Source organism: Rhinolophus sinicus, chromosome X (assembly GCF_036562045.2).
Source record: "Rhinolophus sinicus isolate RSC01 chromosome X, ASM3656204v1, whole genome shotgun sequence".
NCBI lineage: Eukaryota > Metazoa > Chordata > Mammalia > Chiroptera > Rhinolophidae > Rhinolophus > Rhinolophus sinicus.
Window position 1 is genome coordinate 72,706,430 of NC_133768.1, and position 19,086 is coordinate 72,725,515.

The 19,086-nt window shown below is 34.7% G+C and overlaps 1 protein-coding gene across 1 annotated transcript in view; it reads left to right on the top strand.

The window, feature by feature from the left end:
- The first annotated feature begins 4,362 nt into the window (after window positions 1-4,362).
- Window positions 4,363-19,086, top strand: part of RADX (RPA1 related single stranded DNA binding protein, X-linked) — a 60,921-nt gene continuing 46,197 nt past the window's right edge. The window contains exons 1-3 of the mRNA XM_019713863.2: window positions 4,363-5,145; window positions 12,744-12,886; window positions 13,994-14,186. Of these exons, the coding sequence (XP_019569422.1) occupies window positions 4,503-5,145; window positions 12,744-12,886; window positions 13,994-14,186 (979 nt within the window). The 5' untranslated portion in view covers window positions 4,363-4,502. The remainder of the gene's footprint in view (window positions 5,146-12,743; window positions 12,887-13,993; window positions 14,187-19,086) is intronic.

A 19,086-nucleotide genomic window follows, 5' to 3' on the forward strand; every position in this document is an offset into this window, starting at 1 on the left:
TGTATTGTGCTTAGAGGCAGCTCGGTGATGCCCCAGCTCATTTGGGAGCTGGCCAGTGGATGCACCAGCCCTAGGGCCACCTGGGAGGGGACCCACTGCATGTCAAGTTCAGCCACAGTCCATGCCTCACCCAGGGCCACCCAGCAGGAGCCACAAGGCAATCTGCAGATGGCTGCTGCCCGTACCATGCTTGGAAGTGCCTTGAGAGGCCAAGCCTCAAACCAAGGCTGGCTGTTGCTAGTGCTGAGCTTAGGGCTGCTCAGCCAGAAGTATGGTACATGCTCAAGACAGATGCTGCCTGTCTGGGTTCCATGAACCTTTGAGAGACCTTAGGAAATTCTGCAGCATGAACCAGGCAGTTTCTATGAAAATGCCACTGGAAGTGGCTTGGGTGTGTCTGAAAGTTGGGCAGGGTGGTATCTCAGAATCACTAAGGCATGGCAAATGAATGGCCTTAGCTAGCTTGATGGAGACTCAGATATGGCAGTTGCCTGCCTCTGCACACTGGGAGGGGAGGAGGGAGTCAACAAAAAACAATGGTGTCTGCCAGCTTCTCCATCCAGGAGAAAGCTGCCCCCCCAGTCCCTGTCCTGAGGCCAGATAACTCAATTCCCCACCATATATCCCTGCTGCCTCTCCTATTGCTGCTCTAATGCTGGAGCTCAGAGCTAGTAATTCCATTGGTGAGTAAGCTTGGCTTGGCCCCTTTAAGAGGAGCACGTGGGACTGCAGCCACCTCCATCTCACTCAGGCATAATCTCTGCCAGTTTTCACAACCAGAAATTATGGGGACTTCTCTCCCCAGCACTGGAACCCTGGGCTGCAGACGGGCTGGGACTCCTTGCTCCTCCAGGGGATCCACCACAACGAGATATCCCTCCCAATTTTTAATGGTCACAGTCGAGTGTGGAACCACCCTGTTCCCCATCTCATCTCTGTCCATCCGATCACTCTCAAGGTGGCTTCTTCTGCATATCCTTAGTTGTAGGGCTTTGGTTTAGCAAGATTTCAGGCAATTATCAATGATGGTTGTTTTGTAGTTTAATTGTAATTTTGATGTGGTTGTGAGAGAAGGTAAACACAGTGTTTACCTACTGCACCATCTTGACCAGAAGCCCCCGCCCCCACAAATTTGTATTTCTTAACCCTTCACCTTTTTCACCCAGCTCCCCAACCCCCAACCCCTCTTGCAACCATCAGTTTGTTCTCTGTATCTATGAGTTTGTTTCTGTTTTGTTTGTTTGTTTTGTTATTTAGATTCCACATATAATTGAGATTATATAGTATTTCTCTTTCTCTAACACTGTCATCTTTAGATAAATAGCTTATTGGGGACCAACTTTCTGGCTCAGCTTTATTTCAGGTAAAGCAACCCAGTATACATACTGGTTTTCAGATTCCCAAAATGTCATCAAATTTTAGCCATATATTTCAACAAACAGAAATTCTTGAGAGGAGGAATATAAACATTGAAGCATGCTAAATACATCATATTAGGATGACACATTAAGATGAGTGGAAAGAAATTAATCTGTGGAATCCTGGAAATTTTCTGGAAGTCACCCTTTTTCTAATAATCAGGGAAACAGAGATCTAATAAATTGAAAATGTTCAAATCTAAAATCCAATCTCTTACAAATATATATATATATATATATATATATATATATATATATATATATATATATACATATATATATATATATATATATATATATATATATAGAGAGAGAGAGAGAGAGAGAGAGAGAGAGAGAGAGACTCAAAAGAAAAGCTAACACACTGAGACCTTTATGAAAAATAGCAGAATTTGAATGGACAGAAGAGAAGGGGGGAAATAGCATGAATGAATCATTCATTATGCATCTAATATGTGCTCAGGATAACCAAAAGCATTGGGGCAAATATGAGCATTCGTTTGACACACTGAGGAGTCCAGAACTACTGTTATGGTGAGCCTGTGTTAAGAGACTTTTGTTTATGCACATCCAACAAATAAAACATATTTGACATTTGATAGAAAGGTGACATAGTAACATCCTTGATTCCAACGAGGTGGTGGGGGGTGGTATTATAAACTATGTGGATCCATCCTTGTATATTGAGGCAATTTAGTTAATGAAATCATCAAGAGCAGCCTTAAAAAGGAAAGATGTTGGAAAAGGGCAGCACTGAGCGGGAGGTCGTAGTGTTCTGGTTGCCAGGCACCCACCCTCAGGCCCTGTTTTGTTACCTTGGTGATGCTGGAGAGCTTACCGAAATACTTTTTGAGATAGCATCTGAACTCTCCATATCCTTTTAGCACCAACTAATCATGCCACTTTTTTCCTCTTTCCCCAGATCTCTACCCACACTGTCATAATCTTATGATTTCGATGAACCTACAAGTGTACCTCCAATGTCCAACGTCCAAGGCCAGGGAATGACGCTGATTTGCAAACCCAAGACAAATAAATGAAAGGATAGTTAAATAAGTGAGAATATCAAACAAGGTTGTTCAAGTAAAAATAACCAAAATAAAAATAACCAAAACAAGGTTATTCAAATTAAAAATTATGTATTTAGGGGCTAATCCAGGATTTGTCCAACATTATGTCATGAAAAAAACATTGGCTTGATAATCAGGAGACCTGACTAGTAGTTCTGACGCTCTGTCACTTATTACTGGGTGATCTTGGTCATGTTAGTCCCCTTTTCTAGGCTTCAGTATAGATGATGTATTACAGAATTGTACACCTGAAATCTATGTAACTTTACTAACAATTGTCACCCCAATAAACTTTAATTAAAAAATAAAGACATTTTACATCACCACCCAGTATACACATATACATACCAACAAATCTGAAACAAAAATTTTATGAAGCCTTCCTCATCCTTGCATGTGCAATGCACTTTGACATGTTCTGCTTGATTCTTTTTCAGATTTTTGTTGGTAGTGACCCAGTAAAATGACTTCATGACTCTGTTAATGCCTCACAATTCATAATTTGAAGAACACTGAATTAGTGGGTACCTAATGGCTCCCTATAGTTCTAGCATTCTACGATTTTATGTTATGTCTTTATCTGCCTTTTAGAATAATAGTAACAATAGCTAGCACTTTTTGAACTTCTGCATTTCCTTCAAAATATCAAGCATTCTGCTGTCTCATAAAACTTACTCTAACTGTTCCCTCTGACACAAATGCCCTTTCAGAAGTTAACCACATACTCACTCCCTCAATTCCTGTAGGTTTCTGTTCAATCTCAATATAGATCCTTTCCCTAATTACACGCTATATAAAATATTAATTCCTGCCTTCTCCGCTCCCTTTCCCCTTATTATGTTTTTTGTCTCCATAGCAAGACTGTACCTGGCCCAGAGCAGATATTCAAGAAATATGTGTAGAATGAGTAAATTAGCTAAATATTAATAATGGCAATGAAAAGAAGCTTGATTAAAGGAGCCCGACTACTGTTAACGGCCTACAAGAGTGCTTGCCTCATAGTAGAAACTTCAGAATTAGTGATTAAATAATGATGAAATGGAGAGCAAAGGGAGATTAATACAATCTAAACAAATCTATAACCATTTTGAAATGGATTCTTACAGCAATTATTATATTCTGTATACACTGGCACATCTGGGTACACATAACAAATGTTTTATTTTCAATTCTATTTTTATCAGCCTTTTTACTTTGCATTCATTCCATACACACTCCTTGTAGTTTAGAAATGCAGTTTCTGAAATTCTATATCCTATTTATGTTTAGCCAGGTATTGTATAAAACCTAAGTACATTTTAAGGAATCTAAAGACAGCTCTTCACCACGCGAGTTCTCTAATTTTCTGTTTTCCTTAGCACTTAATCACCAATTCACCCATCCTGCACTCAATTATGCTAATGCTAATAGCAATCACAACTAACATTTATGGAGGACTTTTTGTGCTAGGGACTGTCCTGAAGGCTGTGCATATATTATCTTGTTTCCTTCACACTACAGGGGACCCATGTTATCACATTCATGTATATTAACCAACTCTAATTTACTTTCGTTGCTGGTTCAAGGCCAAAGCCACCCAAACCCTGAGCTATGATTACTTGCCACTTTCTAGCCACTTTCTCTTTTCCACAGCCTCTCGACACACTCCTTTCTAGAAGAGCCAAGAGCGCTCCTTCCCCTCCCCCTCCTTATGCTTTGGGAACCATGACAACCAAGGCTTTTCCCCCCTCCTCCTCCCCTAGCAATCCAGCGGGCACCAGGTCCGAGGACCTGCTACGTAACCACGTGTGTGATGCTTAGTAACCGCGCCTCAGAAGAGCGCCAACCCGGGGGCGGGGCGTGAGAGTTGATGAGCGCGCGCGGAAGGTCTTTGCAGTTGTGATAGGAGCGGCGCCTTTCCAGTCAGCCGGGGCAGAGTAGCGTTCGTCGCTCAAGCGCGCGGTTTCTTAGTCCCTCAGCTTCGGACTGGACAAACTAGCTTTTGGGTGGGAAGAGGGTACGCAATTTCCCCATAATGTCTGGTGAGTTAGACCAGCCTCAGGCCGGCCCCTCACATGCTGGGCCGGACCGGCGGAACCCTGAGAGAAATCGGGCAGCGGTCCCTGGAGGAGTGATCCGAAGGGCCAATGCCCAAGGGCCGAGGTCCTGGATCCAAAAGGTTCTTGAGCAAATAATGGACTCTCCTCTCCAGTGGGTCACCCCCTCGGAGGTGGTGCCTGTCGCTGTGCTGGCAGTCCAAAGGTACCTGTTAGAGGATGAGCCACGAGACACGATACCCAAACCTCCCCTTTACTGCTATGATGTGACGATCTCGGACGGGGTGTACCAGGAGAAGTGTTACCTGGACCCCAGTCTGAACTTTCTCGTATATAAAAATATCCTTAAAGTTGGCATAGAAATGAAAATTTTCAGAGTCTCTTGTCTTTACAACGAGAGAAGGCTAGGCCAGGGGATCCTATGCATGGATAACGTCCACTGTGGGGAGACCTTGGAAACTATTTCTTTAGAAACTCCCTTCAGAAATAGTGCGCATGAGGAGATACCGGAGAGGCCTTTAAGGGGCGGGAAAAGTCATTACCTAGCCCTGTGGAATAATGAAGATCCGTATGGAGATATCTGGTTAACCAACAAGCAACCTGAGGAACACAATTTTAACAGTAAGTAATTGGAGGGAACGACTGAGAGATTAAAAAATAGTTTTCGAGAGCTTGCGTTATTGGGAAAGGAAACGAAGGTGCTTTGGTATTGTTCATTGGGAGTGATAGTAGACAAAATTTTTTCACGAGTGACGGAGAGATGGTCCCTTAATAAAATTTGCACGGCTTGTGTCTTGCTTTGATTGTGTAAGTAGCAGCTCAGGAAGTCTCAGAATACATCTTAAATTTAATCTGGCAAACACACTGGTGTCGCGGTTATTATTCCTCATGTGTTCATTACATGTTTGACTTAAGTGAAATTAATCTTAATGGCATTCCCATTCCAATTGTGGAAATAGTACTTTCTGTGTTAGTTGGAAAGTGTATAGGTTTGAATTTGGTGTAAAAGTTGTAAATATTTGTGGTTTTGCATATTTTAACCTTCCAAAAAAGGATGTTCTGTGATTTATTCCTTAATAATTTACATTAATGAAACGCCATTTGTATGTCTTTGAGTGTAGCTGTTACGTAAATATGGCTTTTAGAACGGGTGATTTTTTGGGGAAGACTTGGAATTCTCATTTTTAACATGCAATACTGACCAGAGAAGTTCAGTTCTTTTGTATCAGAAGTAGGAAGTTAACCAGAAAATGCCAGCTCATCATCAGCAACTGCTCTCAAATATATTTTATCCGTAAGAGATGGAAGTAAGGGGAATGATAGCACTATAAGCATGCACGTGTATGGAATGGGGAAGACATAAAATGCAAAAAATAAAGCGAAAGTACTGGAAGGGGAAAGATGATAATTTTCTACGTTGACTGCTTTTCAGGGTTTTGTTTTGTTTTGTTTAATATTGCAGTCATAATACTAGACCATAGATAATCTTACTACGATGTGTAAGAGCAACAAACTTGAGAGTGAAAAGATAACTGCGTCAAAAACGTGCAATTAAACTAATATCCAGTTATAAAGGAAAAAAGATGTTCTAGAAACGTGTAACCAAGGATGATTTAAATAACTTAAGCTTTAAAAGCAAGATAGTAATTTCAGGGATGAAATAATGGAATAATATTTTTTAATTTCAAGCGTGGAATAAGGCAACAGTGCATCACTATTCTGTTGATTATTTTTATTTTTAGAATTGAATATATAAATGAAAATTTGGTGCTCTAGAAGAAGAATTAAAAGGGGAATACTAATTTGTAAAAATATATTTTACTTTTCTGGTTGTGAAAGTAATATCTATTCATTATTGAAACCATACTTTTATTACAAAAGGCAATGTCCATGTGCTAAAAATCCAAAAGTTTAAAAAAGTATGTTGTATTAAAAATGTAAGACCCAAGTATAGTAAAATTTTGATGACAAAATCTAGAAGTGGGTATACTGGTATTCACTCAGGATTGCTCAGTGTTTGAAATTTTTAATAAAATGTTGGGGTGGAGTGAAAGACTCCTTTCCCTCCTCTTATGCCTTCAGTTGTCTTCTCAAAACTCCAAACTGTCATCCATTTGGTGTGTATCTTTGAAAAAAACAAAAAAAGAATTATATGGTGTTGTGTGATTTGCTATTTCCACTTGTCTTAAGCATCTTTAATATACATCTGTTCATACACTCTTCCATGGTACGGATGTACAATGATTTATATAATCATTCCCTTGTGAATAGGTAATTTGTAATTTTAGGCAGTTATTGTTTTTTCTGTTTTAGATTCAGGGCTGAAGCTCATTAGGGTATACACATATACACTATGTTTAAGCATTTCTGTTGAATGGATGGATTCCTAGAAGTGTAATTGCTAGTTTAAAGTATCTGACTTTTTTAATGTGACGGATATTGACAAATCATTTTCTGAAAAGGTTGTACTAATTTACATTCCAATGAATATATGTATAGATATAGATAGGCTATCTATCTATCTATCTATCTATCTATCTATCTATCTATCTATCTATCTATCCATTTTCTCATATTGTACTATATTTAAATTATAGCTTGTTACATTTCCTAACTAATTTATAGGATTTCTTTACTAATGGGTTTTAAGTTTTTGTATGCCATATATTGTAAATTATTTTCGTATACTCTGTCCCTTTTCTCTTATCTTTGTTTATAGTACATTTTTGTGCTTTTAAAACTTTTAAGGTATAATGTGTATACAGCAAAGTAACAAAGTCTTAAAAATACAGCTTGATACATTTTTCATATGTATATATATGTATATATTTATCTATCTATCATCTATCTAACCATCCCGCTAGATCAAGACATAGAATATTTCATGCACCCCAAAACGCTCCCTCATGCATTCTCCTGGTCAGTATCCGACTCTGAAGGTAACCAATATTGTGATTTCAAAGATGACTTTTTAAAATGGAAGTCACATTATGCCACTCGCCCATTTGAATCTCTCCAGTGGCTCCCCACTGCACCTAGAGGACAATCCAGACCTCCTACTGGGGTCCACAGGGCCCTATGTCTGTAAGAGCCAGATAGTAAATCTTTTTGTCTTTGACAGCTACATGTGTCTCTGTCACACCTATTCAACTCTGCCATTGTATTGCAAAAGCAGCCAAAGACAATATTTAAATGAATGGATTTAGCTGTGTTAAGATAGAACTTTATTTACAAAAGAGATAGCAAGCCAGATTTGGCTCATGGGCCATGGTTTGCAGACCCCTGCCCTATATAATCCCCTTACTCACCTCTCTAACCTCATCTCTAACCTCTCTGCTCCATTTTGCCTCAGCAATACCAGACTTCTTTTTGATCCTCAAACCTCCAAGTTCTTCCCTGCCTCAGGTACTTTGCTCCAGCTATTTCCTCTTTCTGGAAAGTTCCTCCCCATCCTCAGGATTCAACTCAAATATATAAAAAAAATTACAAAAGAACTATTTAAATATGTATTCCCTACCCACTTATTATTATTACATCACAGTGCACATACCCTTCACAGAATTGATAATACTCTGAAATTATTTTGTTTGTTTTCTTCCTCTTCCCACTAGTTTATAAGATCCATGAGGGCAAAGACTGGTTTTTTACTGTTGTGAGCCACTTTCCCTATACCTAGAACAATGTCAGGCACACAGTAGGCATTCAGTAAGTGTTTATTGAATTAAAAAAATGAATGAAATAAGTTACATTAATGGATTTTCTAATGTTGAACCACTTTTGTATCTCTACTTGGTCATGGTTGTTATTTTTATATCTGTATATTCAAGTTAATTTGGTTATTAAATTTTGTTATTTTTGGGGGGGAAGTATTTCAGTCCAATTTTGATATCAGATTAATGACTATTAGCCTAGTAGAATGAATTGGGAAGCTTGCTCATTCTTCTCTGTCTACAGAAATCATGTGTTCATTGAAGGTTTGGTAGAATTAACCCCCGAAAGTATTTGAATCTGGGGCCTTGGGCCAGGATTGGGGGTTGGAAGAATGACTCCTTATTAATTTCTTGTAGAAAACGTAATGAATCCGATTATGCTATTTGAGTCCAGTTGTGCTGTTTTTGAGAATTTATATTTCACTAGGAAATCTCATTTCACTTAGATTCCAATGTTGTATACAGCAGTCTAGTCTTTAATCTGTCTTATTAGTTATATCCCCTTTTACATTCTTGATTTTTTTTGTGTTCACCTTCTTTCATGATTAGCCTTGCCAGAAGTTTGTCTATTTTATTGGTATTAAAAAAAGGACCCTTGGCTTTACTAATTGAGAAGTCTATAGTGGCGAGAAATTTTCTACTTCATTTCTATCATCTTTGATTCCTTTACTTCCTTTGTTCATTATATTTTTGTGCTACCTTCTTGAGTGGAATGTGTGGTTCATTTATTTACTTGTTTATCTCTTCTAAAAGCTTTTAAAATTCTGAAATTTCCCATGGGTACTGCTTTGGCTGCATCCCCCCAGGTTTTCAAGTGTAGAGATTTTATTGTTACTCGTTAGTCATATTTTATAATTTTAAATTTGAGTTCCTATTTAACCCCCAGACATTTAGAAAGAGCTTACTTATTAGATATGAAGTTCCTTATTATATCAAGTTTTTAAATTTTAATGAAAATATTTCATATCCTTATTTTTAATCTATTTTATTTGCCCATTTCTCTGAGAGAAATATTGGCGTCTCTTTATGATGCTGGTTTTGTTCATTTCTCCTTATATGTCTAAATGTTTTTGATTTAGCTGTTGCTATAAATGTATAACATTTTATAAGATATTAGTATCTTATTGGTGGATTTTACTCATTATCAATATGGAATTTCTCTGTCTCTTTTTGCCTTGAATTATATCTTGTCTGATGGTAGTCTTTACCGTTTTTTGCTGGTTTTTAGTTAGCGTTTAGAGCAATGGTTCTTAAACGTGAGTGGGCATCCATATCACCTCAAAAATTATTTAAAATGCAGATTTCTGGGCCCCACCACCAGTTTCTGATTCAGTAGGTCTGTGATAGGGCCCTAGAATTTACATCGCTAACAAGTTACTGGTGGTAATGATGCAGCTGGAGCAAAGGCCACACTCTGAGAATCACTGACCTAGTGTATGTATCTTTTTTCATCCCTTTATTTCTATTTTATGTTAGTTTTGTCTCTTTTAAGAAACCAAAATTTTGCTTTTTGACACAAACCAGTTATTTATTTTTCTTTTAGGAAGTGAATTTAATACAATTAAATTTAATGTGTTTATGATGTTTGTACCTGATCTTGCAATCCTACTTTATATTTACTATATGTCATGGTTTTTTAAAGCTTTTGCAGGATTTAAATATTTTTTCTCTAGAGCTTTAGAAGTTATACATTATATTTGTATTCTCTTAGTGGTTACTCTTAACTTTTTAACAAAATTATTTAAACTTGCATTTTTGTGTCAATCTCTAGAATTATTCAGAATTTATAACATCCCCCTCCTGATTAAGACAGGATGTTTAGGAATCTGCTTGGTCATGATGAAATGTGGCATACTGGTATATAAAAATTATAAGTACTTTATTTAAAAGTTGTGCCGTCACAAATGATTTGGGTTTATAGTTTTATGTACTATTTCTGTCATGTTTTTTTATGATTTATCTAAGTTTGTAAAATGAATTGGTACAATTTCTGTATTTTACTGTGTATTAGGACAACTTATAGTTAAGGGAAAGAGCTATTCTTTAAAAGTTGTTAGAATTTTCTTATAAAACTATGTGAACCTGGGGCATTTTTGGATGTCATTATTTGTGAACTTTTTCATTTTCGACCATGGTTATTGGTCTATTCCAGTTCTCTTCTGCTTCTTAAAGCAATATTAATAATTAGTATTTTCCTAGAGGATTATAAAATATATAATCCAACGAAATACATTGATATTTTCAAGTTTTTCTATGTTTATAGTTGATCACATTTTAAACATTATATTTTTGTTTTCTTTCTTCACGATTACACTTGTCAAAGGTCTACCTTTTAATTCCGTTTTCCAGGGAATTGGATTTACTGGTTCTACTGCTTTCTAATTTTTTTCAGCTCTTACCTTTATTCCTTTTCGCATTCCTTAGGTTTATTCTTTTGCAACTTTTTTTTTCCAGTATGTAGTTCAAGGATCACGAAGACCTTTTCAGGGGATTCACATCAATACTATTTTCATAATAACAATACTAAGGCTTTATTTAACTTTTTTCACTCTCATTCTCTCAAAAGTATATAGTGGAGTTTTCCAGAGGCTACTTGACATATGACATTGAAACCAACAGAATGACCAAGAAAATATGAGTATCCAGCCGTCTTCTAGTAAGCTAGAGACTAAAGAGATTTGCCAAAATGTATAACAATGCCATTCTTCTCAATACATTTTTTTCTTTTGGAAAAACAGTCATTTTTTTGAAAATACATGTTTATGTTATACATAATAGGTTATTGTTATTTTAAGGGGATTAATGAAAAATTTTTATTTCTTAGTTTTACTTTACAATATGGTAAATATTGATAGATATTACTCATGTAAGCAAAAGCTTTTGAGGTCTTCAATAATTTTTAAGAATATAAAGGGGTTCTTAGACCAAAAAGTTTGAGAATCACTGTTCTATTGCTTATTATCTTTTTATATTGAATATCTAGTTTATTTATTTTCATTCTTTTGATAATGAATACACTTATTTCTATGAATTTAAACATTCTTCATTGTCTATGTATAGTCTATAATTTCTTTTTGGATTTGAGAGATATGTATGTTCTATAAAGTTTGTGAGTTAAAAACCTAAACTGGGAAAATGTTAACCAGCCACATGTCTGATCAAACTAACTCTCTAGACCCAATTATAACAGAAATAGTGGCTCTTAGAACTCTGGTGTTGCAAAACCATGTATCTCTTGAATTTTTTCCAGCCAGTAAGGGAGGTGTATGTGCCTTCATTGGTCAAGAGTGTTCCACATACCCTCCAGATAATTCAGAGCTGATCCACGATTTGACCATTTTAAAAAGAAAATCACTTAATTATATCAGATCAGATATTAGGACCTGTGATCCTGGGCTAGTAATGCACTGGAAGAATCTGGAAGGAGAATTACACCAGATATCCTAATACTAAAAATAATGGGTTTTTTTAATGGTACAGGTAGGATGATAAAATACCATTTAAACTCTTATTAAAAAGAAATTACAAGTATGGTTTTTGTGCCATAATGTTGAATAGGTGATACATTATGTAAATAAAAATGGAAGTGGAAGATGCCTTAGCGAAACAAATATTGGAACAAACAAAAATTCAGGTGTTAAAAGTTGGGACTGTGGTCTATGTGAGAGCAAAATGTGGAGAGAATTTCAGGTGGAACGCTTCTTAACCCAAGGAAGAATAAAATCAGAAATACAAGTTAATCTTTTAAAGATGGTGAATAGCTTTTAAGCAGTTCTTGTACTTGCTAGCAGGCTTGGAGATTAAAACATTTCAAAGTAAATTATATGGCATATAAGTGCTATATAGAAAAATAAAATGGGATGTGAGAAAAGTAAAGGAATCAGTTTTCAATAGGAATGTTAAGGATAACATCACTGGGAAGGTGACCTTTGAGCAAAACTTGGAGAGGAGGAAGGAAGTCACTTGGGTATCTCAGAGGAAGACATTCCAGACAGAGAGGGTAGCAAGGGCAAAGACCCTGATACAGGACCATGTCTGGCATTCTTGGGAAAGATACAACTTACATATATGAGACTAAGGTGAGGGAAATACAGAAATGTATCATAAAGCAATTCTATAAGTTAGATACGTGAAGGCTTAGTAGTAGGAAAATAATCCATGGCATTGAGTGTTTTCCACAAAAAGGGAGGTGAGTTTAGATGCAAGTCTTCTAGAAAGTAATTACACAGTTTAACAGGGTGGAGGGCATTCTAGATGGAACAATGTGTTAGTTAATATAGGTATTTATCTATGTTCCAGGCACATAGTAAGTCATATATATTACCTATTATTATTAGGCATAGTGTGTATTACTAAGTTTGGTATGCGAGAAGAAACAAAACTGGCTTAGCTGGTGAAAAGGTGTTACTTCGGGTATGATCTGGCTACTATTTTTAACCATTAAAATAGAATTTTGATATTACCAGGACATACTAAGGAATATATATTTTTTTCTATTTTGTATTCTAGATACCAAAATAATTTCCCTTTCTCACCTTGAAATGACCTGGAATAACAGAAGGAATTTTCCTGCATTGCTTGTGAGAATCTTGCATAAATCAAGATTGCGATATTATGGAAAACCTGATAAAAACATGATTGAGCCATACCAGGTATAAGTAATGATAAAATGTTATATTATTATATGTTAATTTAACAGTAATAGATTATAACTTACAGACATGACTCCATATGAGGATAATTTATGTTTAAATAGCATTTATATGTTCAATTTAATTCTTTCTGTATTGGTAACTTTTAACTACCTGATCCAGCTGGTCTCCTTCACACCTTTCTATATATCTTCAACGTGTTCTTCTCTACTGTGCTTTGTAAACCAGCATATAAACGTATTCTAGTCTTCCATTTTAATAGAGGAAAATAAATATCCTTTGACTTCAGGACTCCTTTTCCTCTCTTCTCTTCAGGCAAGCTCCTTGAAGAAGTAGTCTACACTAGATGTTTTCACTTTCTTGCCTCCCATTTACTCCTCAGCATAATTAGTTTGGTGTTTTTCTTCAACTGGTCACTCACTAGAGACCTTCTAATTGTCAAATCTATCTGACACCTTTCTGTTGTCTTGACTCTATGTGCCATATAATGCTGATGAGAAATTTCTTGATTTCTGTCTTTTTTTTACTTTACGTTTTACTGTATTTTCACGTGTTATCAATAATTATTTTGGGTTTTTTATTAAGTTTTTATTATAAATGTTATGTACTCTTTTAGGGAATTTGGAAAATGTGGAAAGCTATATAAACAAGGCTCATAAATAGTATCACCCCAAATCATATCAATCAGAGAGAGCCACTGTTAACATTATAGTGGTTTTATTCTCTTTTTTTGTGTATATATCATATATCTACAACATTTATCATATATGTGTATATATCTATATCACATTGTATATATCACATCCATCTGTATATGTATGCATGTCATATTTCATATGACTATGTATGTCATGTATTAAGTTATCTTATAAACTGGCAATAATATAGTACATAAAATTTTGTATCACTTAACATTTTCTTCAGTATTTTCTCATATCACTAAAAATTCTTCATTCATAACTTTTCATAGTTATAGATTCTGTCATACAATATCAGAAATTATTTAGTCATTCCACTGTAGTTTTACTTCCTCATTCTTAAAATTTTAACATCCTGTAGATAAAAGTAACAAATATGCATGTATTTTTACTTTTTTTTTTTTTTTAGACCTTTTTGGAAGTTGCTGACAGTTCAGGCACGGTGTCAGTGATTATGTGGAATGCCCTGTGTCCTGAGTGGTATAAAAGTTTGCAGGTTGGCTTAGTTCTTCTGCTTCAAGATTACTCTGTTAAAAAGAGTTATCCATTGAGGTTGCGGCCTCTCCCTGTGGATCCACAGATCAAACTAATTTCTACAATGGGTTAAGTATTCAATGTATTTTTTGTTTTATGGCTATTTTGTTTGTCTACATTTACAAAATACCATATCAGCCAAAGACTCTTAAAAATCACTGAAGCTGACTTAAGTTAATATATTGATATTGGTTCATCAATTGTTACAAATGTATTACTCCAACGCAAGATGTCAGTAATAGGAGAAACTGTTGGGGGTGGACAGGGAGTATGTGGGAACTCTATACTTTCTGTTCAAATTTTCTATAAACCTAAACTGCTCTAAAAAATAAAGTCTATTTATCTAAATAAAAAGGGGGCACAAGAAAAAATTTGGGGGTGGATATGTTGATTGTCTTGGTTGTGGTGATGGTTTCGTGAGTGACATGTTAAAACATTAAAAACTATACACTTTAAAAAAATTACTGAAGCTGTTAGAACCTGATAAACCTTTAAATTCCTGTATCTATAACATTTTCAAGCACTCAATGAATGTACTTATTTATTATTGCATGTATTAAGAAAGGTTATCTGAGATATTTATTTTCGATTAATGAATGAGCTCCATTTGAGGTACGCTTATTTTTATTATTTTTTATTTTTGTATTATAATATTAAGTTAATGACTTAAGTATAGTTTTCTGTTACTACGAGCTAGTATTCTTTCTTTTTTTTAAATTAAAGTTTATTGGGGTGACAATTGTTAGTAAAGTTACATAGGTTTCAGGTGTATAATTCTTTAATACATCATCTACATATCACATTGTGTGTTCACCATCCAGAGTCAGTTCTCCTTCCTTCACCATATATTTGACCTCTTTGACCCTCATCTACTACCCCTCTCCTCCTTACCTTCTGGTAACCACTAAATTATTGTCTGTGTCTATGAGTTTTTGTTTCTTCATTTGTCTTGTTCCTTTGTTTTCAGTTTTATATACCACATATCAGTGAAATGATATGGTTCTCGACTTTTTCTGTCTGACATAGTTTGCTTAGCATAATAATCTCAAGATCCATCCATGTTGTCGCAAATGACACTATTTCATCTTATGGCAGAATAGTATTCCATTGTATATATATACCACATCTACTACAAGCTATTATTCAAAAGGGCTTTTTTCTCATTTTATTTTTAAATAATTTCAAACTTACATAAAAGTTAAAAGAGCAGTGTAAATAACTCCTATATACCCTTCATACAGATTCAGCCATTGTTAACATTTAACTTTGCTTTACATCTATCTCTATCTATCTATCTGGCTATCTGTCTATCTGTCTATCTATCTATCATCTATCTATCTCTTTATTTTGTCCTCTGAACCATTTGACAGTAAGTGGCAGCCGTCATGCATACCCCTTTACCTCTAAACACTTCAATAATATTTCAGTCTCTGTTTCCCGAGAACAAGAACATTCTAGCACGTAATCACAGTACAGTCATCAAAATGAGAAAATTTTTAATTAAGACAATACTGTTATCTAACCTATAGCCAATATTCAAATGTTGCCATTTGATGCAATCTTGAAAGGGCTCTTCCTAATTAGTATTGAAATAAAAATTGTGACATCTTGGCATCATCCTAAATATTTTGGAAGCATTAAAATTAACATAAGGGGGGTGGGGGGGGAGGTGAGGGTAAGGGGGATCGAATATATGGTGATGGAAGAACTGACTCTGGGTGATGAACATACAATGGGATTTATAGATGATGTAATACAGAATTGTACACCTGAAATCTATGTAATTTTACTAACAATTGTCACCCCAATAAATTTAATTTAAAAAAAAAAAAAGAAAAGAAAAAAAAAATTAACATATTAATTGATTGCTTTAAGACATGGATATATTTTTTTTTTCATTTCCATTTTTCAAAATGGTAAATCTGTCACTCAACAAGTTTAAGTATTGTTTTGGGCTTATAATAGTTTTATACTGGACCCATATTTCTATGTATTCTAAATTCCCTAGCTAATCCATTGAGCATAATTGCTTAGAGAATATTCAGATAACATAGTCTTTGTTCATTGTTTCCTGAAATATATGTGTATTTTGGAAAACCTCGCTTTATTAAAACCTTCAACATTTGGTAGACATCAATCACATCTTGCTAGATGAACAAGTCATTACCTAGATAGTTAGGTAAAATTTATCCATTGATCTCATTACTGTTTATTTATAGAAAGGTAGGAAATTAAACTGATATTGATGTTGGGACTTATTTGAACAAATATAGTAAAAGTTGGCAAAAGGAAGTTAATTCACAACACATATTATTATGTCTACCAATTTATAACTTCTTTTCCATGACCAAGCATATCCAAGTAATAAAATTGCTTTAGTAAAAATTGAGACATCCATTGTCAGTAACAGATAAGGCAAATGACTTTGTTGATGTCACGTAATAAATCACTGACATAATGGAAATCAAAACCTGGTTTTTCTGATGCCTAATGTAGTGTTCTTTCTACTAGATACACTCTTTTCTGGTATAAAGATAATTAATTTGAATGACAGTTTTTACATGGCTGTGGGCAAATCTAGAAATGTGTCTGGTACTAATAGCTGCTTCTAAACCTTAAAAACATGATGATGGAAATAGAACTGACTCTGGGTGGTGAACACACAATGCAATGTATAGATGATATATTATAGCAATGTACACTTGAAACCTACATAATTTTACTAACTAATGTCACCCCAATAAATTTAATAAATAGTAAAACAGAACAAAGCAAAAGGAAAAAAAAAAAAACATATGGAAAGTGGAAAAATAGACACCATGTGGTCAGAAGATAAACAGCCACTAAAACTTAACAGGAATAAAAAAAAAACTTAAAAGGAATCAAGAAGTATGTTATCTCTGCTATATAGGATTATACAGCCAGACTTTCATAATGGAAGCGCTCTAAGATATGACAGGTTATTTGTACTTTCAAATAAATAATTGCAAATATAAAAAAATATTTTTAAAAATAAGAGCCTTGATGAGAATATATTGAAAATATCCTGTTTAGTGTTTAAAACAATTTTACTTCTTATCAGTGTTAGCATCAGTCGCTATTATATAACTTTTAGATGAGTAATAGTATGTATTCCCTCTTTATCAGAGGTCAGCTAGCTATTTCTGTAAAGAGCCAGAGAGTAAATATTATAGCCTGTGCAGGCAATATGATCTCTTTCACAACTACTCAGTCCTGCCTTTCTAGAGTGAAAGCAGCCAGAAATAATATAAAAATGAAAGGACATGGTTGTGTTACAGTAAAACTTTATTTGAAAAAAACAAGCAGCCATCTGCAGGCTGTAGCTTGCTGAGTCTACATGTATAAGTAGATCTCAATCCTGTCTGTACATTTGTATCACTTAGAGAGCTTTCAGAAAGGACGGGCACCCCACCCTCTGAGAATCTGATTTAATTACTCTGAGGAGGGGACTAAAACATTGGTATGTCTTCAAAATTCCTCAGATGACTAATGCACAGCTAGGGTTGACAACTACTGATTTATGATCTTTAAAAATTACCTACCTCAAAGTGATCAATAATCTTTTGAAGAGAAAAATAGAACAGCTCTATAAACCATGCTAGGCACAGGAGATAAAAAGATAAGTAATATAGAGTTCTACACTTAAAAATTAGTCTAGTGGGATAACAGATACGTAAGGTGAACAAACTACAGTAAAATGAAAGACTAATGACAGTAAATAATAAGAAAATGTGGTGAACAAAAGAGGAGAGGAAATGAATAGAAATTTAGTTGAGGAAACAATGAATGATCAGGAAAGCAGGAGAGTGGGTTGGATAGGAGAAAGTGTAATTGGGGGTTAAGAATAATAATAACACGGCAGTTTGAATGTTACGAGCAGTATAAATAAGGAAAAGTATGTATCGGGGACTGGAGTTGGTCGGTAAGAGAATAGGGATTTGCGATACCATCAGTGCCTTCCAGGTGTTGATGTTGTAAGACAAACTAATAGGGTAATTCATCTTGGTTTATTTTTTCATATTTACGTGTAGTCCCAAGTTATAGAAACTGAAATGTATTTTTAAAAGACCTAACACATGGAAACCTATAAAAATGAAAATTCTATTTTAAAAGAAAGGGTATTATTAGCTGGTAATATATGAATTTGTATATTGCCACTTTGTATATCATTCTGTTCTACCTTTTACAAAGTAGTATTCAGCTGGCATACCCAAATAATAAACATTTTTAAATCTTGAGATTTTTCAGACTGTATTGCATAATACATATTGACATAGTAGCATCAAGTGTTTTTGGTTTGATGGGAAAGGGGCTATTTATTTCCTTCAAAATACTAACATTTAGAACTGTAAGGGACCTTGAATATAATGGAGTAACTGTGATAATAAAAGCACTTTGTAACACGCAAACTGTTTTCTAGGTTCAAGGCAATATCATATAATACAAACTTGACTCACTCACATATGAAAAGACAGACTAATAGAGGTGAAGTAAATTTGGAATTCTATTTACATGGCTGGTAATAGACAGGATAAGAAGTCAAGTTTCTTCATCCTTTTTTAATCTTTGTTTGCTACACAGAAAATCCTTAGAAAAATATTACTTACTGAAATAAAAGGAAATAGAAAGCCTAGATACTTCCATAACTATTAAAGAAATTACATCAGAGGTTTAAAATCTTCCTACAAAGAAAATACCAAGCACACATAATTTTACAGGCAAGTTCTATCAAATGTTCAAAGAGTACCATGTTTCCCCGAAAATAAGATCTAGCAGACAATCAGCTCTAATGTGTCTTTTGGAGCAAAAATTAATGTAAGACCCGGTATTATATTATACCTGGTTTTGTTTTATATTATATATTATATTATATTATATTATATTATATTATATTATATTATATTATATTATATTATATTATACCTGGTATTATATTATATATTTTAT